The following is a 17,387-nucleotide window of genomic DNA, read 5'->3' as shown; positions in this document are numbered from 1 at the left end:
AGTATTTTTCTTTTGGGATAGAGCACAGAGCTAATACCACATCCTCATTTTTTTCAATGTCTGTCTCGTGCTTCCAGAAAACTGATAAACCTTCACACTCAAAACCTCCTTCCTGCACACAGAACTGTTTTTTGTTGTTGTTGTTGTTTTTTTTTTTTTCCATTTCCTGCACCTCACAGGCAGCCCCTTATTCTTTATATCACTTTGTATCTCTTATTATTCCAACTATCAATGACATATTATGGATGGAAAGATTTGGGGTGTTAAGAATATTGGAGGTCCTAGCCATCCATGCTATGAGATGGATTTGGACAGTTAATCTTGGTAGGCCAAATAATATAGGCAGTTTCTGTAAATGATCTGGTGTGTTAAGTTATTAAATTATTATTAAATATAGTTTTACATTAATGATGATACTATCAGAAAAATATCACAAAGTACTTATCTACTGACAAGACCAGGTGCCATCTCAACCCATTATGTTTCTCCGACATTATCAAAACTGTTAAGTTAGTCTTTGAATATGGATATGCTAAGAAAACTTTATTTTCTACCTTGCTGTAATACCACTTCCAATATCTTCAGTGCTCTTTGTCTACAGCAGTTTTTCCAACATCATGACAACTGTGAGAGTGTCTTTTTTTTTTTTTTTTTGTCTGTTGCTGCATCCTAACTCAACCTGTCTGATTTATCCTTTAAGGTAAATAATTACAGTTTAGAAGAAGTTACCCATGAAGAGGCAGTAGCGATACTGAAGAACACATCAGATGTAGTGTATCTGAAAGTTGGAAAGCCCACCACCATTTACATGACTGATCCTTATGGCCCACCAGATATTACTCACTGTAAGTGACTATTGTAATTCATTTTGTATGAAACATCAATTTGTCAGATCATTGTGTTTGTTTCATAGCTTGTCCAAAGTACTCCATTAAAGTTTATGAAAGTGTGGAAGGCAACAAAAATAAAATGTTTGATGCCACCTAAGTAAGCTACACTTGTGAAATATTACCAATAATACAGTTCAACTAAAGTATATTTGCAGCAAAAGTAACAGTGTAGATGATGTACTGCTGTGCTGACTCAAATTAGACAACATCCAAGTAATCAGATTGAACTGTAACGCTTGTGACAATTACAGTGATATACATATGCAGATATATTTTGAAGTATGATTGGATTTGAAGAATGGAGTCCTCTGTCCACTGAAAAATCAGAACAAGCAGCAAACGATCCAAACAAACTTACTGAAAAGCTTGAGAAAAATGGATATGATATTTTCATAAAATATTTACTTGGAATGTAAAATCACTGCTCTATCTACATAAATCTGCCCATTTTCTATGTGTATCCACTTCCTAAATTCCTACTCCATTTTGCTTCGTTCTCACTCCGCCCATTAACTTTACGTATGTTCATCTGCTGTTCCTTCACTGAGGACTAAGAATTTATTTGTCCTTGAATTAAATATCTTCCCTGCTGTAGGAAAAGTTGCTGGAACGACTTTTGGTTGTTTAATTGTTAATAAAGCTCAGTGCAGGATCTCATAAGAAGGGAAGATTATTTTATTTTAAAACAAACTGATTTCACTCAGGCTGTAATATCCATGTACTGAAAATCATCTAGACTTCTTTTCGGTGTTCAAGCAAAAAAACATGCAAGGTAAGCTTGCTAAGATTCCCTGAGATGACCAAGTACAAGGGTGGGTGGCTGTGGAGTCCTTACCATACACATACACCACCTTCTTAGGTTGCCAACCTGCTTGACTATATGCTTTTTGTAGTCTTAAGGAGATGACTGTGATTAGGTTTTTCTCTCTATCAGGATTTACTCTCTTCTCCTTTGTCTCCTTGTCTGAGTGTCCTAGACTCCAATCTAGTCTTTATCTCCTGCTATCATTTCTTAATGGCTTGAGTCTTTGTTTTAGTTTGGGTTTAGGCTGTCCTGAGAAGTTGCCCATAGTTATTCTATGTTTGATAACCTACTGATGAATCTAGGTGCTATCAATACGTGCCATTCTTATAAACCTCCTTCTGCCAGTCCTCTTGATGTTTCCATTCCCATTCTCTTCTCATAAACAGTGATCTTAACATTTCAATTGTAGCTCTCTATACCACTAATGCCTGCTAGTCTAACCACTTTGTTACTGAAACTCCCTTCCTTCATTCAGTTCTTCGCTAAAAACTGTCTGCCTGGGGTTTCACTACCAAAAGGGAACAGGTGCACCACCTAACAACTGGGTGACATTTTAATTTTTGAAGAGTTTCAGCAACTGACCCATACACATCTCGATCTTCTGCCATAATACTAGGGGCATTTAAGGTCAGGGAACTAAGGACCGGGAAAGGTAGATTTTCCCTGTAAAAGATAAGAGATTAATTTTATCTGTTCATTTGCAGTGCGTTGCCACTGTGAACTGAAAAAGTTGAGGGGAAAGCTTCATATCCATAATCCTCTTTATTCAGACTGCTCCATTAAAATAAAAGAGAAGGTTTTGTAAGATGCACATCAGGTGGCATATTCAACTGTGCTGAGGATACCTATTTACTTAGCAAATGTTACAACAGACGGCAGTCAAGATTGTTCAGTAGCAGTCTGGTCTGAATCTTAGCAAAGCCCAACAAGTAAAACTGCTAAATGTCCCTATCCAATCTCCAGCATTATAATACTTCCTAAAATAATTTGAGAGTTCTAAAAGAGTGTGTTTTATTATGTCAGACTATAGATCAGCAGCATATGAACAGACAGAAGCAATTCCAGAGAGGGAGTAAAGGTTGAAAAGATTTGCAGTAGCCCATCCCAGGCTGTTGGTGCATAGAGATTCATTTATCCTTGGGGAACCTTTCATTATACCTGCATGTTCAGAGTATTTCAGAATGGGTAATGGCCTTTCCCTGTAGGGATATTTTGCTTTGAAGCATTCTGAATCTCAGCATCTGAAGGAAGGACTGAAAATAAGACTAGAAAGACTTCTTTTCATGAGAAAATTAGTTGTAGCTCATTACAGAAGCATGTCTTTGTTTTTGCTACTTATCATTTCCTTTTCTAATTACATTAACTAGAGATTTGATTACAGTAACTTGAGAATGGCAAAAAGCAAACAAATAACAAAATCCACAGACCAAAGAATCAGACAGCACCATCCTGTAATTGTCATTATTAGTCATTAATTTGTGTGAGATTTGTATCCAATTTCTGTTTTGTATACAGATTTACTGAGTTCTAAATAATACAATTTATATTGGTACTGAAATTTCAATTACATGGGAAAATGTGGCACCTTAAGTAAATCGGAGCTTTAAGTCTTCATCATACATAGTTCTTGACATACAATTCCTGCTCTAATCCTGCAATGAGCTCTTACTGTATTACTCCCACTTCTGTACAATGGAGCCAAAAAGATGTGTGCTTTTAATCTCATTCTCTCCTATTTACATTTCCTTCTTTGAGTCTGTAATAATTGAAGAAAGTCTTTGTTTCCCATCTTCCAAACTATCCTTTCTTACTTGGATCCCTTTTAGAGATTCAATTCCTGCAAAATGAACCATTATCATTATTATTGTTGTTGTTGTTGTTGCTGTTGTTTTGTTTGTTATTATCAACCCTTTGGGAAAACTCCAGCTGCTCATTCTGTCTTTTTAAATTTTAAGCTCTATCAGGCATGGACTGTCTGTTTTGGTGTTATTTACAGCAACAAGCATATTCTTGGTACTTAAATAAAAATGATGCAGTTGTGACCTAATCAAATATAGAAATGGCTAACAGAAAATGCTTATTCTTACCACCAGCTTATTCTCCACCGATGGAAAATCATATACTCTCTTCTGGAAACAACGGCACTTTAGAGTACAAGGCATCTCTGGCCCCTATCTCACCGGGAAGATATTCACCCATTCCAAAGCACATGCTGGTGGAGGATGACTACACCAGGTCAGATGCTTTTCTTTGTTACATTTCATGGCAATTGCAAAGAACATTGTTAAAGCATTGGTAAAGCAAGGTAAAGCATTCCATGCACCCCTGACGGCACACAGCATATAGTTGTTTTCACCCGTGTTCAAGGGAAGACAAATCATAACTGTTACAGGTATAGAGACATCTAAGAGAAAGATCTCATGAATGAATGCTGACCTGAGGTCCATGTTTTCTGGGTACAATCCTGCACTAGTTCCTAAACAACATGGCTGCATTAGAGCAGTGCTGGCACTGAGCAAAACATTCTGTTTCTTAAGAGGTGTATTAGCTGTGATAGCTTCTTACCGGCACAACTAGGAGATCTCAGGATCAGTGACTCATCTGGCTCACTGCATGTATGGGTGGAGTGGCTGTACATGTGTTTGTACCTGTCTGTGAGAGTGTACTCTGAAAGGTCTGTCTTGTTTAGTTCAGTGAAAGCAAGGCTGAGATAGCCTGTAATTGCTCTGTGTACACACATTGAAAGATAAATGACACAGAGAGTAAACAATATGGGAAAAGAAAAAAAAAATATTGTATAAACTGGCTGTAAACTGTCTGTGAATGAATTTAGGTGGGAAACTAGAAAAAGTCTCATAACCATTAGAGAATCATAATATGAATGAGCTTTCAGTGGGAGTATAGAGGTTAAAAGGAAACTCTGTACAGTGGCACTTGATACATTTATAAAAGGAGTTCTTGTGATTATCAGCAAAATGACCCTGGAAATAGCTTCCAATGTTTTTTTTGTTTGTTTGTTTTCTGTGTTTTTTTTTTGGTTGTTTTTTTGTTTTGTTTTGTTTTTAACAATCCAAAAAGGATTGTGGACATAAGGTAATAAAATTTAATACATTTAGTTGATTTCCAGGTAGAAAAGACACAGGAAAATGCAGGAAGAGTTATTTTATGCCTTGTGTTGTGAATGGCACTGATAAAACACTGTGTATTTATCTTATTTGGCTAGTACCTTATCTTTTAATGTCTGGTACCACAGAAAATTAGATATTTTTTTCCTGTACTTCAGTATTTATAGATTCGTTGTGTTTAAAGCTGAAAGGGGCACTGTTTGTGGTCATCTAACCTGACCTACTGTGTATCTTAGGCCAAAGAATCTCACCCACTTATGCATTTGTCAGCTTCATAACTTGCAAATTTGCATTTCATATTTCTTGTTGCATAAGATTAAGATCTCAAGCTGCTTAACTTGTTGGATCAGACAGATTCAGAGTAACTAAATCATGATACAGTTTTAATCAGGACATAAATTTATGGAAACCACACCTTGCTTCCCTGTCTTGGCTAAAATAATTTCTCCTTTGTTTTGATTGAGGATGCAGAAACAATGTTGCTTTCCTTCAATTTATGAGACATTCAGTCAGGATGAATTTTCTCCAAAGGGTTCCAAGAAGTTACATTTTTTAATTAATAGTCAAAATTCTGATTTCATTAAATTGCGCAACAAGGCTTTACCTGAGTTCGTACTGACATCATAATTTCTAAAATGCCTATGTATAGGAAGAATACCAATATAGTATCTAGATTACAATGATGAAGACTTGTAGTATTGTTTTATCTCTTTCTGTAATGAGACATCAGCACCATTATTATTGACAATGTGTTGGCAAAGTTTAAAAACAACAAAAAATGCAATCTTAAAAGTAGATAGCTAAGGAGACCCAAAAGTCACAGATAATATGGGAAGGAATCCTAAAACAGGAGAAAAACTGCACTCAGAATGCAAAGATCATTTAAAAAGTTAGTAAAACTGTAAGGTAATGGAGAAGTATCCTTAGAAATCCTTTGTTTCTGTTCCTTGTAGCTGATTTTAACATTTTAATTGATTGTACTTTTTTTTTTTTTAAAAAAAAAAGGGGGTTGGGGAACAATAGTTATAAAACAGAAGTGAAGGCAATGACAGTTCTAGTCCATTGTCGAGGTAGGTATCCAGTAGAAAGCATACCTGCTGGAAGAATCATGCAAGATACTTACTGAAATACATCAATGTTTTTTTGGTCTTCTTAGGAAGAAAGATGTCTTCCTACTCCAATCATTTTCATTTTTAAACAAGTTAATTTTGTTGGTTTAGGTCCTGACAGTAAATCCAAATACTTACATAGTCTAATTCTTGGCTGAGGTATTCATGCCAACCTTCATTTTGTGTTATTTGGGTAAAAAATGAATGTCCAGAAAAGCACAATATATTCTGAGTATTCCTCTCCTGCATTCTTCCTATCTGGACTTCCAAATTAATATGTTTTCTAACGAACGTCTGCTATCTGAAGTGTGTAGGATTGGCACTATCAAATCTGCAAGCATCACCTTCTGTGGCATGTATAGGACGCTGGCAGAAATAAAGATGTCAAATAATACAAGCAGACCCTGAATGCAACAGACCAAATCAAATAACAAACTTTATTTTAAACAAGTCTTTATTTCAACCTAATGAAGGAAGAGGCTATTATGGACTTAATTTTAGTAGTGATATAGTTTATATGCTACACTGATATCCAGGATACAGTAGCACAAAGATTAAATGAATACAGCGATGTGTAATAAGAAAAATGGCACTTCCTGCTGCTGGATTTCCTCACTGAACACACATCATACAGCACTATCTGAGAGACACACGAACAAGAGCCAGGAGACCAGCTTTCTCCTCTGACTACTATGACTGAAAAGCTCTGACCTTCAAAATTAAACCTTCTAGCCCTTGAATGACACTGAACATTCTTCTTTCTTTCTTTCTCTTTCTTTCTGTCTTTCTATCTTTCTTTCTTTCTTCCTTTCTTCCTTCCTTCTTTCCTTCCTTCCTTCCTTCCTTTCTTTTTTTCTCTTCCTTTCTTTCTTTTTCTTTCTTTCTTTCTTCCTTTCTTTCTTTCTTTCTTTCTTTCTTTCTTTCTTTCTTTCTTTCTTTCTTCCTTCCTTACTTACTTCCTTCCTTCCTTCCTTCCTTCCTTCCTTCCTTCATTTCTTCCTTTCTTCCTTTCTTTCTTTTTTTCTTTCTTTCTTTCTTTCTTTCTTTCTTTCTTTCTTTCTTTCTTTCCTTCTTTCTTTCATTCTTTCTTTCATTCTTTCTTTCATTCTTTCTTTCTTTCTTTCTTTCTCTTTCCTCTCTCTCTCTTTCTCTCTTTCTCTCTCTCTCTCTTTCTTTCTCTCTCCCTCTCTTTCTTTCTTTCTTTCTTTCTTTCTTTCTTTCTTTCTCTTTCATGACTGTGTAGCTGATTATTGCCTATTAATTTAAGTGGGACTATTGAAAAATGCCACAGTTAAATCTGACAAATTTTGACAGCTATAAACTGGGAATGGTGATTGCACTATCTCTGTGCAGTGCAATAGGATTTGCTGATGAGTGTGCCTTTAAAATGAGAAGATATTTTGAAAGTCTTTGTTGCTGATCAGTTTAGAAAGACTTAAAATCTTTTGGGAAGTTAATTATCATATTGATAATTCTAGTGAACCCTATAGATCCCTTGACTGCAGCATTTATAATTAGGTTTCTTCACATAATTTTTTATAATTAAGATAATTGCCAACTACTGCAGTGCTATCCATTAAAACTACCTGGTTCTCACTATAATAGGTTTTCAGGGTTAATTTACATGGTGATCACATAAGGAAATTTATTACCCATGCAGTCATAATATGGCAACACTTCTGTCAGATTTTTCATTTGTGCCGACTAAAAATATTTGGAACAGTAACTTCTCCACTGTAAGAGGCATTTGCAATCTCAGAATTTGTTGTACATACGACTTGAGTGAAGCTGATGACAAGCTTTCTTTTAACTTCTTTGCTTTAATGAATCTGTTGGTAAAGCCAAAACAGTTGAACATTCATCATAACTTGTCCACTTACTCTTCTTACTCTTTTTTTTTTTTTTTTTTTATTCCAGTTGCAGATTTTTCTTTACCTGAATATTTTTTTGGGCCAACAAAATACATGTTTCTGTTGATAAAAACTTGCATTTTTGATCTGATATTGAATCAGCATCTGGAAAAAATCAGTACATATTTTACTTAATTAAACTGTAGGAAAAAAATAGCTTGATCAGAGCACAAAGGATAGAAAAGTACCAAATCATCCTCAGCCACAAATTTTAATGAAGCTGGGTGTTATTCTTTAATTACTGAGCTTTTGTAAGTTGTGTATGCTATTGGTCCAGAATGCTGTCAGTTGAAAGGCATAATTTATTTTCTGTTTTGTTGGATTCATTTTAAATTCCCTGGGGATGGAAGCTTTTCCTTCCTGTATTTTTATAAAAAGATTGTCACATTTTAAAATTCAAATAAAATAACAAAATTTCAGGTCAGTAGAATGTGACATATATTGCTTAGATATAAAAGATATACTAGTTTCTAGTAAGATGGAAGTGTTGTGCAGGCAGTCCAGGCAATTCCTTGGTTGTGGTATTAACGATTTCCTAATGCTCCTCAAGGGGATAAACAGGTATAATTCTCTGCTTGACTTACTGCTCATGAAAAGGGAAGAACCAGTCCGAAAGGTGGTAATAAGTAACAGCTCAGATCAGAGTGACCGTGAGTTGGTGGAGTCCATGATTCAAAGGAAGTCTGGAAAGGTAGTCAGCAAGTTATGACCGTAGACTTGAGAAGAGCAGACTTCAGTCTTTCTGGAGAATTGCTAAGCAAAATTGCTTGGGATGCTGCCACACAGACATAGGTTCCATGAAACATGGATGATTTCTAAATAAAACTTTCTGAGAACTCAGGAATGAGCCATACCATTGAGCTGGAAGACTGGGAATTCATCAGAAGACCTTCTAAGATATGTTGAGAGCTTCTTGAACTAAAATGCAAGATGTAGACAAGTGTTGTTTGCCTGCTTAGTGATAAAATCAGAAAGCTGATGGCTTTGATCTAAGATTTCCAAGGGTCATGAAGGGTAACAAAAAGTGATTCTGCAAGTGTGCTAGTTTCAAAAATTAAGGCAAAAATTTATGGAGGACAAAACTGATAGAGGAGATGATGTAATGGCAGACAGTATAGAAAGAGTTTAAGTACATTATCATCTTTGCCAGGCACTGAAGGGACCAAAAGGTAATTGGAATAGTCAGCATGGATTTACCAAAGCAAATCATGTACTTGTACAGCCTGATTGCCTTTCCTGATGAAATGATGAGCTGTGTGGATAGCAGTGATTGTCCTATACCAACCAGGGTCACAGTGCAGGGACTGCCTCATGTAGAAATGGCTCTTTGCTGGATGAAAACACAGCTAGCTCCAAAGGCATCCCTGGCCCACACCATAACTCACAAAATGTGCATCTGATGTACTGTGGGGCATGTGGCGATTCTTTTTCACCATTACCTGCCTTGGGGAGTGGCTGCAAAACTGGTCCAGGCCATCTCATTCCTCTTCTCTGTGAAGATCAGGAGAAGCTGTAACACACATGCTGCAGGATACAGGGAGTGCCCTTTAAAACTCCTCCAGCAGCCTCTCATCCAGACATAAGGAAGTGTTGGATAAATGGGTACATCTAATCTGTAGCTGGAACGAAGGTATGATTTGTAAAGTCTTGGAAACCCTCTGGGTAGCCTTTTGGGTATCTCCTGGATTTTAAGCTGCCACCTTCCTTATTAGCCTTCTTTCAGCATGGCTGTGCACTTTTGCAAGCTACAGCAGATTTGGTAAGGCTTTTGACACAATCTCCCACAGAGCTCTCATTTGAAAGATGAGGAAGAGTGGACTAAGAGAAGAGATTGGGTTGGGAGCTGACTGAACCAGTAGGCTGAAAGGGTAATGATCATCACTTGACATCTGTCAGGCAGGCAGCAATGAGCAGAGTACCTCAGGATACACTAGGTGTCAGTTGAATACCTTCATCAATGACGTAGATCATGACACAGAGCGCACCCTCAGCAGTTTTGTGGATGATGGTAAGTTAAGGTGGAGTTACTGACATCACGAAGGGCAGAGCTATATTCCAGAGTGATCTTGATTAAACACAAGAATTGGGCCAGGAGAAACCTCCAGTAAGGAGGTTCAGTAAGAAATCTGAAATAAGGTTTCAGTAAGAAATTTGAAGTTCTGCACCTGGGGTGGAACAGCTGCACGCACTCATATGAGCTGTGAAACAAATATCTGAATTACAGCTACATTGAAAATGACCTGAAGGTTACAGCAGATGCCAGGCTGAACATGGACCCAGAAGTGAACTCTCATTACAAGGCAGGTAATCAGAATACTGGGCTACGTTAGGAGAAAAATGGCCAGTGGATAAAGATATGTTCTTGAAGACTGACTAGTTCCTGTTTTTTGACTTCAAGAGGGATGTGGATAAACAAGAAAGGGTCCATCAGATTCTGAGTCTTAAATCTCATGGAAGTTAGACACATTGAGGGAGCTGGGGCTTGTTTAGTGTTATCAAGAGGAGACTAAGGGTCATTCTAAGAGCATCCTACAACCACTCAGCAGCAAAGATGATGAAACCAAACTCTTCTCAGTAGTGACAAAATGCAAAAAGGATCAAAGGCCGGAAGTGTTTGTTTGGCATGATCTGATTTCAACTTAAGAAGGAATAAAAAGACACCAGGTTAGTGAGGTACTGCTGGAGCATATTGCCCAGATGGGTTGTGAAGTATCCATCCTTTGAGATTTTTTTGGTTAGATAGAATCAAGGCTGATCTGATCTAGCATTGTCAATAATCCTGCTTTAAGCATGAGATTGGATGAGATGACCTACAGTGGTCCCTTCCTGACAACTTTTCTATGATAATTGGGAAGAAAAAAGTGATTTGTTGTTTTAGTGTTTTGTGGAATATACACTACTAATAGAGCTGAAATAGAAGTAACGATTTACTCTTTAGCAGATGTCTGCCTTTCTATTTCCAGTAAAAAATGAAGTCCTGTAGTTTTTAGATGGTTGCTCCTTCTGGCTTTAACAAACAACATAGGTAAAAGATGCATAAAATAAAGAACTACCATCTTGAGTTTTTACTTCCTTTTTAACTTCAGAAAATAGTACCATCAAACTGTTGTGCTTCAACGGATAAAAAATGTACTTTAACATTTAACTCTGGGTAGACATTAAAGATTCATGGATGGAAAAGCTGTCTGAGTTATCTGTTTTGCTGTGAAAAGCATGTTTGATTTCTTCTATATGCATCTTTGCAAAATAACATTTTCTGGATGAGGAGGAGGTGCTGGGGATTGGGAGGGAGAAAAAGGAGAACCATTAAGTTGAAGTCTCAGGGGAAATTTTCTCTGTATTGAGAGCAGCATTCTTCAACTGTTTCTTGGGTACTTACATAAGCCTGCTTGTTGAATTGAGGTTATTTTATAGAAACACCTTTAAAGTTGTGTTGATGCACAGATTTGACTGTTCAGGATTAAAGCATTACAAATAATATGAAGTTATGCATGTTATAAAACTATGAATAGCAGTTGTTTGACAATGGTTTGGGCTTTTGTTGAGTACAAAAATAGGGATAAAGAACTGCAGATTTTAGTAGTGTTCCATTGGGATTTCGAATGAGTTGACTTCATCCAGAGTTGTCAATCATCCATTGACAAAACACTCTGCATATTTGAAAAGTGTGTATTTGCTGAAAGGAGTTAGCTTAGCTGCATTTCTTGCTCTTTTTGTGAGGGAACAGAACTGAAACTCTTGTATCACAGATGAAGAAGAAGAGCACTGAGTATTGTAGGTAGTGCTTTCACACAGTGAATTTTGCACCATGTTTTTGACCCAACATTGCTCTATAAGCGGTGAAATAAAGACATGCAGAAGTATGCTGGTGCAGTTATATAGATATGACAGGTAATTATTAGCTCTCAGCAATCATATCATTATGCCTAACCTAAACTCAGCATGTAACCTATGCCTTAAAGAGGATTAATTACATATAGTAATATTAAATCACTTGTAACATTGTCAGCAGATTATTTGTTCCAGCTAGTACTTTAATGCTTTTTTTTTTTTTTTCCCTGAGGCTGGATAGCAAAGGTTGCGTGTTTGTTTTATTTTAAAATTTAGTGTAAATTACAGCTATTATTTTTAAAGTAACTTTAATTGATCACTAGTATCATCAAATTGCATTGTATCTATTTTAAACCATAGCAGGTTGGTCATTTAAGGAGTAGAGGAAGAATTACATGGCTTAGTTCATGCTAAAAATCATGGTGATATATTTTAAATATTATAATATTCCATACGTAGCATGAGGGTGTTGAATTCTGGAAGCTGATGAAGTTCAACCTACACAGTATTTCTACTGCATTTATGAAAAACTGTCTAAATGCCAACGAATACAGGTCTTTGGAAAAACTGCAATTCATTTATCTTTATATATCTTTATATATATATGTATATACATATATAAGGGTAAAACTCTTTTGAATTCCATCCTCATACTGTAGTGCAGCAAAGCTTCTCCCAACTTTACAATACTGACTAGATTGTTTAAAAAAGCCAGCATGACTGAGCACAGCTTTATATGGCCCAAGCTAGTTTTTCTCTCTACTTATTTCTTCCAGCCCTTTCTGACATAGAAACATAATCATGAGTGATTCTGCTCAGTGTTCCGAATGCCCAGTCCTGTCAGATTTGAACACTGAAAAGGTTGGAGGAATGGGAGGGAGTGTATTTGGCAAGGAATTACAGTGAGATTGGATGTAAAAATGAGTGAGAACTTGTCAATGTTTGTGTGAAAATGGAAATCACAAGCAGAGAAGATGTATTTACTGTGCAAGTAAACTTAAATTTAGGACAAGGAAGGACATAAGTGAGAAATGGGTGAAGAGACGTGAAGAAGCATTAGAGAAAAATATCCTGGAGAAGAGCAACAATGAATTTCAGAGTTGCTGAACCAGCAACTCTCTCAGACAATAAAAACTGAGGTTTGGGATAATCAATAGTTGTGCAAGAAGACAGGGGCAAGGAGCAGAGGTACAGAGCAGGTAGCAAAAGTTGCTGATACGATGCTAGCAGGATTAAACTGAGGCCATCTCTCTAGAAAAAAAATGAGAGGAACCCAAGATTTCTGGGGTTTGCAGGACTAGACCACGATTTCTGCAGGCAGTCTGTCATTATCGCTCAATAATTGCGTTGCTTGTCCTTCTGGAGGATGACAGCCTGCTGCTGCTGCTGGTCACTCCCTTTCTCTCGTGTGGTAGAGATTTCATGCTCTAGATCTGAATTTGGTGACTCTGCTGATGATCATATTGATTTCAACATGGTGTTCCATAATAGTATTTCTTTCTTGGTTTAGCCTTTTATCAACCTAAGCAATTATACAGTAAATAAATAAATAAATACAAAAATCCTATTCACGTTACACATTAAATGTACAGTTAGGAAAATTAAAAAATAAATTTGCCTGTATAACCTTAAATTGGACCCTTAGTGTAATGCAATGTTACAGTACTTAGTTATGCTATCATCTAACAACAGCTCCTTGTAGAATTCTGTCAACAGCTTTTCAGAAAGTCACAGTTGTATTTTTTAGCCCTATATTATTATTTGCTGCCTTCAATAAAGCAACTATTTTACATTTCATATAGTTAGTACACAAACTTTAAACTGATTGTTAAACTTTAGAAATGCATAATAATTGTCTGTGTAAGATTTCTGTTTGCTACCACATTCTTAGAATTCATAATAATTAATTTTAAAGTGAAACTTTACTTATTGTAAAGTCAACAGACAATCTGTTATGTCCTGAGTAATCTACACGTATTTGTCAAATCTGTCAGAGATTCCCAAAGAATGGGATTTGACTATTTCTATCAGTGGAAGCTACTTAATACTCAGTTCTTTACAAAAATAAATAAATAAATAAATAAAATAAAATTACAGAGTCTAGCTTAAGGCTTGTATGCAGATTTTTGAAATAAGATAGTGGAACCGGCAGTTATAATACAGGCAGTAATGGTACATAATGTTTAATAGTGCACAAAGTAAAAAAATGAGCCTAAGTACACACTACATGTATCCACCGACATGGACTCTTAAAGGAGCTATTACCACTTAAGCAAGATACCTTGGGGTAAATGTGTTTAATTCTGTAACAGTGTCAGCTCAGTTCTCAAGAGCAGTCAAAAGGGTAATTAGAATTTAAATAGGATCTGATAGAAAAAGAAGAGAGTACTAAAGATAATGTTTTTCTATGTGAATCTATGATGCATTCAATTCTTGAATACTGCATGAAGGCAACTCGATATAGCCCCAGAATAGGGTGACAGATGATCAAGGGTGTAGCATGGCTTCCAGATAGAGCTACATAAATGATAACTCCAGCATAGAAAAAGGATGATAGGGAGTAATAGAACAGAGATCTGCAAAAGCACCTGTAATAGGGAAGGTAGCAAACAATTATTACTAGCACTTTCTTATAACTCAGTGGCAGGGAGTATTCCATACATTGCCAAGTGAGTTTAAATTACAGAAAAAATAAATGTTTTTGAAATGTTCCCAAATGTTATCAATGTGCTACCAAGTAGCAGGCTTACAATACACAGAGGTAGAAATTTTTGGTATGTCATGATTGATTTGCTGGACTCACTGCCACTGGCTGTTGTTATGCCTAGGAACCTAGCAGTATTTAAATACAGATGAGGAAAAGTGCACAAATTCACAGTGGATAGACCCAGTAAACACAATTTGCTTGGCTTTCATTTCTGGTCCATGTGGTCCCTAATATGCTGATTTTCAGCAGCTAAGCAGGGAAGGGACATTATTTACTGTCCTTGTTCCCTGAACATCCCTGCAAGGGAGTAGGTACTGGTGCAGATGGGCCTGCAGTCTGACATTCTCACCATTCCTATGTGAAACATTCTTCTTTTCTGTTTTGCTGCAACAGAAAATTGTACTGATTTTTTTATTATTATTATTATTTTTTCAAATTAGGCAGTCATTTTGTTTCCTAGTTCCTAAAGTGTAAGACTAATGAATGTAGAACTAGATGTAGAATATTAGAAGTTCTAAATTATTCTATTATGCCTTCTTGTAGGCTGTTGAAAACATGATTAAAATGTTTAAATTGTATTGCTGAGAGTAACGAGGTATCCTTATTATTCATTGCAGTGCTAAAATACTGCTATGATCTCAAGCACTTGTTTTGCAGTTATGGAAAACTTTAAGGCTCATGAACATAGCAGTTAATAATGCAAAAGCTGGGAAATAATTGATTACAGAAGGATTTCCAGAAACAACTAGGGTAATATCCTTCTTGTAGTTTCCTCCAGCTCTTCACACACCTTCTCTGACAGTCTTCCAGTTGAAATAAACATGTCATGTGAGTGTTTTGGTCTTATTCAAACTGCTAGGACATAACCTGTGAAATAAAATCAACTTTCAATTTTAAATAAAACTTCTGAACAAGATGTATGGTTCTCCTAGAAGGTCATATGAATGAGAAACTAAAGAAGTCAAAGACATACATATGAGTCATTGGTTATTAGAAATAGAAGACTTCATTTCTATGAAATTGCTATTGATTTGTGTTTTTATAGTGACATAATTTTAAAGACAGTTCTTTTCACACTTCCTAGCAACGTTATGTTAGCAATACTAATGTATTATATGTTTTTATTGAACTTGGATACAATTAAAAATTGCTACTCAGAGGAAAAACAAAACAAAACAAAACAAAATTAACTGTTGAAGACTTGTAGAATTGTGAGATTTACTTTCCCTCAGACTGAATTTAGCATTTCCTGACTATAGCCCTACAGACTCAATATGCTATGAGAGTTTAGCCGGTTACCTTCCATAACACAAATGGTTTTAAAATCAAAAAAAAAAAAAGTGTTAACATTTAATGTGCTATGTGTTGGCAACTGAACCCTCACAAACAGGATTCTGCAATAAGAAAAGTTAAAATTGAATTGAGGACCCTGCATGATGCTGAGGAGAGAATAGTTTTAATAAGGCCATCTTCTTATAACTTCTGTTGTGCAATAAAGCCAGCCTGAAATAATAACACAATGATGTTCCAAACAAAGAAAAATAAAGACTATAAACAACTAGGAGGATATGCTTTTCTTACACAATCTGTTATGAAAGAAATAAACAGAACCTTCACCAGATCAATACTCTACCTCCCCCTCTTATTGTTTTTTGCTGTTCCACAAATTAGTTAAACCTTACTGTGGAAATCTTGCCTCTTTACAGCTACTCTACAACTCTCTACCGATTAACATTCCAGCTTTCAATTTTTTGGCGAGAGAAAAATAATTTATTACTATCTGCTGTTCAAGCTACCATTTAAAAGCTTACCTTGTGGCACTGAGTGACTTGACTCTCTCTCCAGTCACTGAATTATCTTCTGAGGCATGCTCAAGCAAAGCTATGCTACTGCTGATACTTTCTGATGCCTTTCCTCTGCTTTTGTATACCTCATTCTTTTTCTAACTTAATTATTCCTGTCCATCCTGACCTAGTAGTTGTTGCTCTCATTTATCATAGGGATTACATTTTAGCTTGCAGATAAAAACAAAGAGCTGTAATCTGTGTTAATCACAAACAAACAAACAACAACAACAACAAACAGTTTAAAAGCAGAAAAGGATCAGATCTGCTAAGATATTACAGAAGCAGTTAGTTATTGTTCAGAGTAGACCCATATTTGACAATTACTTCTTGGATAAATTTATTATCATTTTATTGAGTATACATTAATATTCACTCTATTTGACATTTTAAGGGTATTCTTTTGAGTAAGTCTTCTGTGAAATCAAGACAATGAACAAAATGCATTCTGAAACATAGTTCTTTGTCCTTCATCATTTTTAAAATTGCAAACATTGCTTAGTATTTATTACAGAGACAAACCCTCTGAAGCTGTACCTGCTGTCTCTGAAAGTGATGCAATTGCAAATAAACTACAGTGATTTGGTCTTTAAAAAAATATATATAGCCATCTTTTACATTTTAGTTACAGCATGGTATATTACCTGCTGCATGTATTTTTGATTCATTTGAGGAATTAGTGCATCATAAAATAAGGCCTCAGTGTTTTGTTTGACTCTTACTTATTTTGCAAGATTGTTGCCTTCCAAAGAAGGCAGGCACTGTTGTAGATAAGTACTAGCTTGCCATAGAGAACAAGGTAAGAAGTCAGGATGATATTTCAAGATAGGCTGTTTCAGAAAGTGTCTTAAATTACTTTTAAAGATTACTGGCCTACATGAACCACAATCTGGGTGCCCAGGACAGCAGTCTGCCCAGTATATTTTAATCATTCTACTCCTTTCCATTATTTATGCTTTCAGTTATTTTTATCTTATTTAATTTGCATTTGCTAAATCAAATTAGAAGATAACATAAATTTATCCTGATTTGAGCTTGATGCTTGATGTTGTATTCTACTTACTTTTCAAGTTCTTGCTTTTCCTTTTCCAATACAATGTATAGCCAGGGTCCAGATATGTACTTGGCAGTGTTAACATTCAGCAAGCCATGTGTCTAAATAGTAT

General features: G+C 35.9%; 1 protein-coding gene across 1 annotated transcript in view; it reads left to right on the top strand.

The window, feature by feature from the left end:
* DLG2 (discs large MAGUK scaffold protein 2) overlaps positions 1-17,387 on the top strand; it is a 1,015,643-nt gene that overhangs the window by 753,928 nt on the left and 244,328 nt on the right. The window contains 2 exon segments of the mRNA XM_040544402.1: positions 701-845; positions 3,789-3,930. Of these exon segments, the coding sequence (XP_040400336.1) occupies positions 701-845; positions 3,789-3,930 (287 nt within the window).

This window comes from Cygnus olor, chromosome 1 (assembly GCF_009769625.2).
Source record: "Cygnus olor isolate bCygOlo1 chromosome 1, bCygOlo1.pri.v2, whole genome shotgun sequence".
Lineage (NCBI taxonomy): Eukaryota > Metazoa > Chordata > Aves > Anseriformes > Anatidae > Cygnus > Cygnus olor.
Note: the sequence above shows the minus strand (reverse complement) of the source record. Positions and strands in the feature narration are given on the sequence as shown.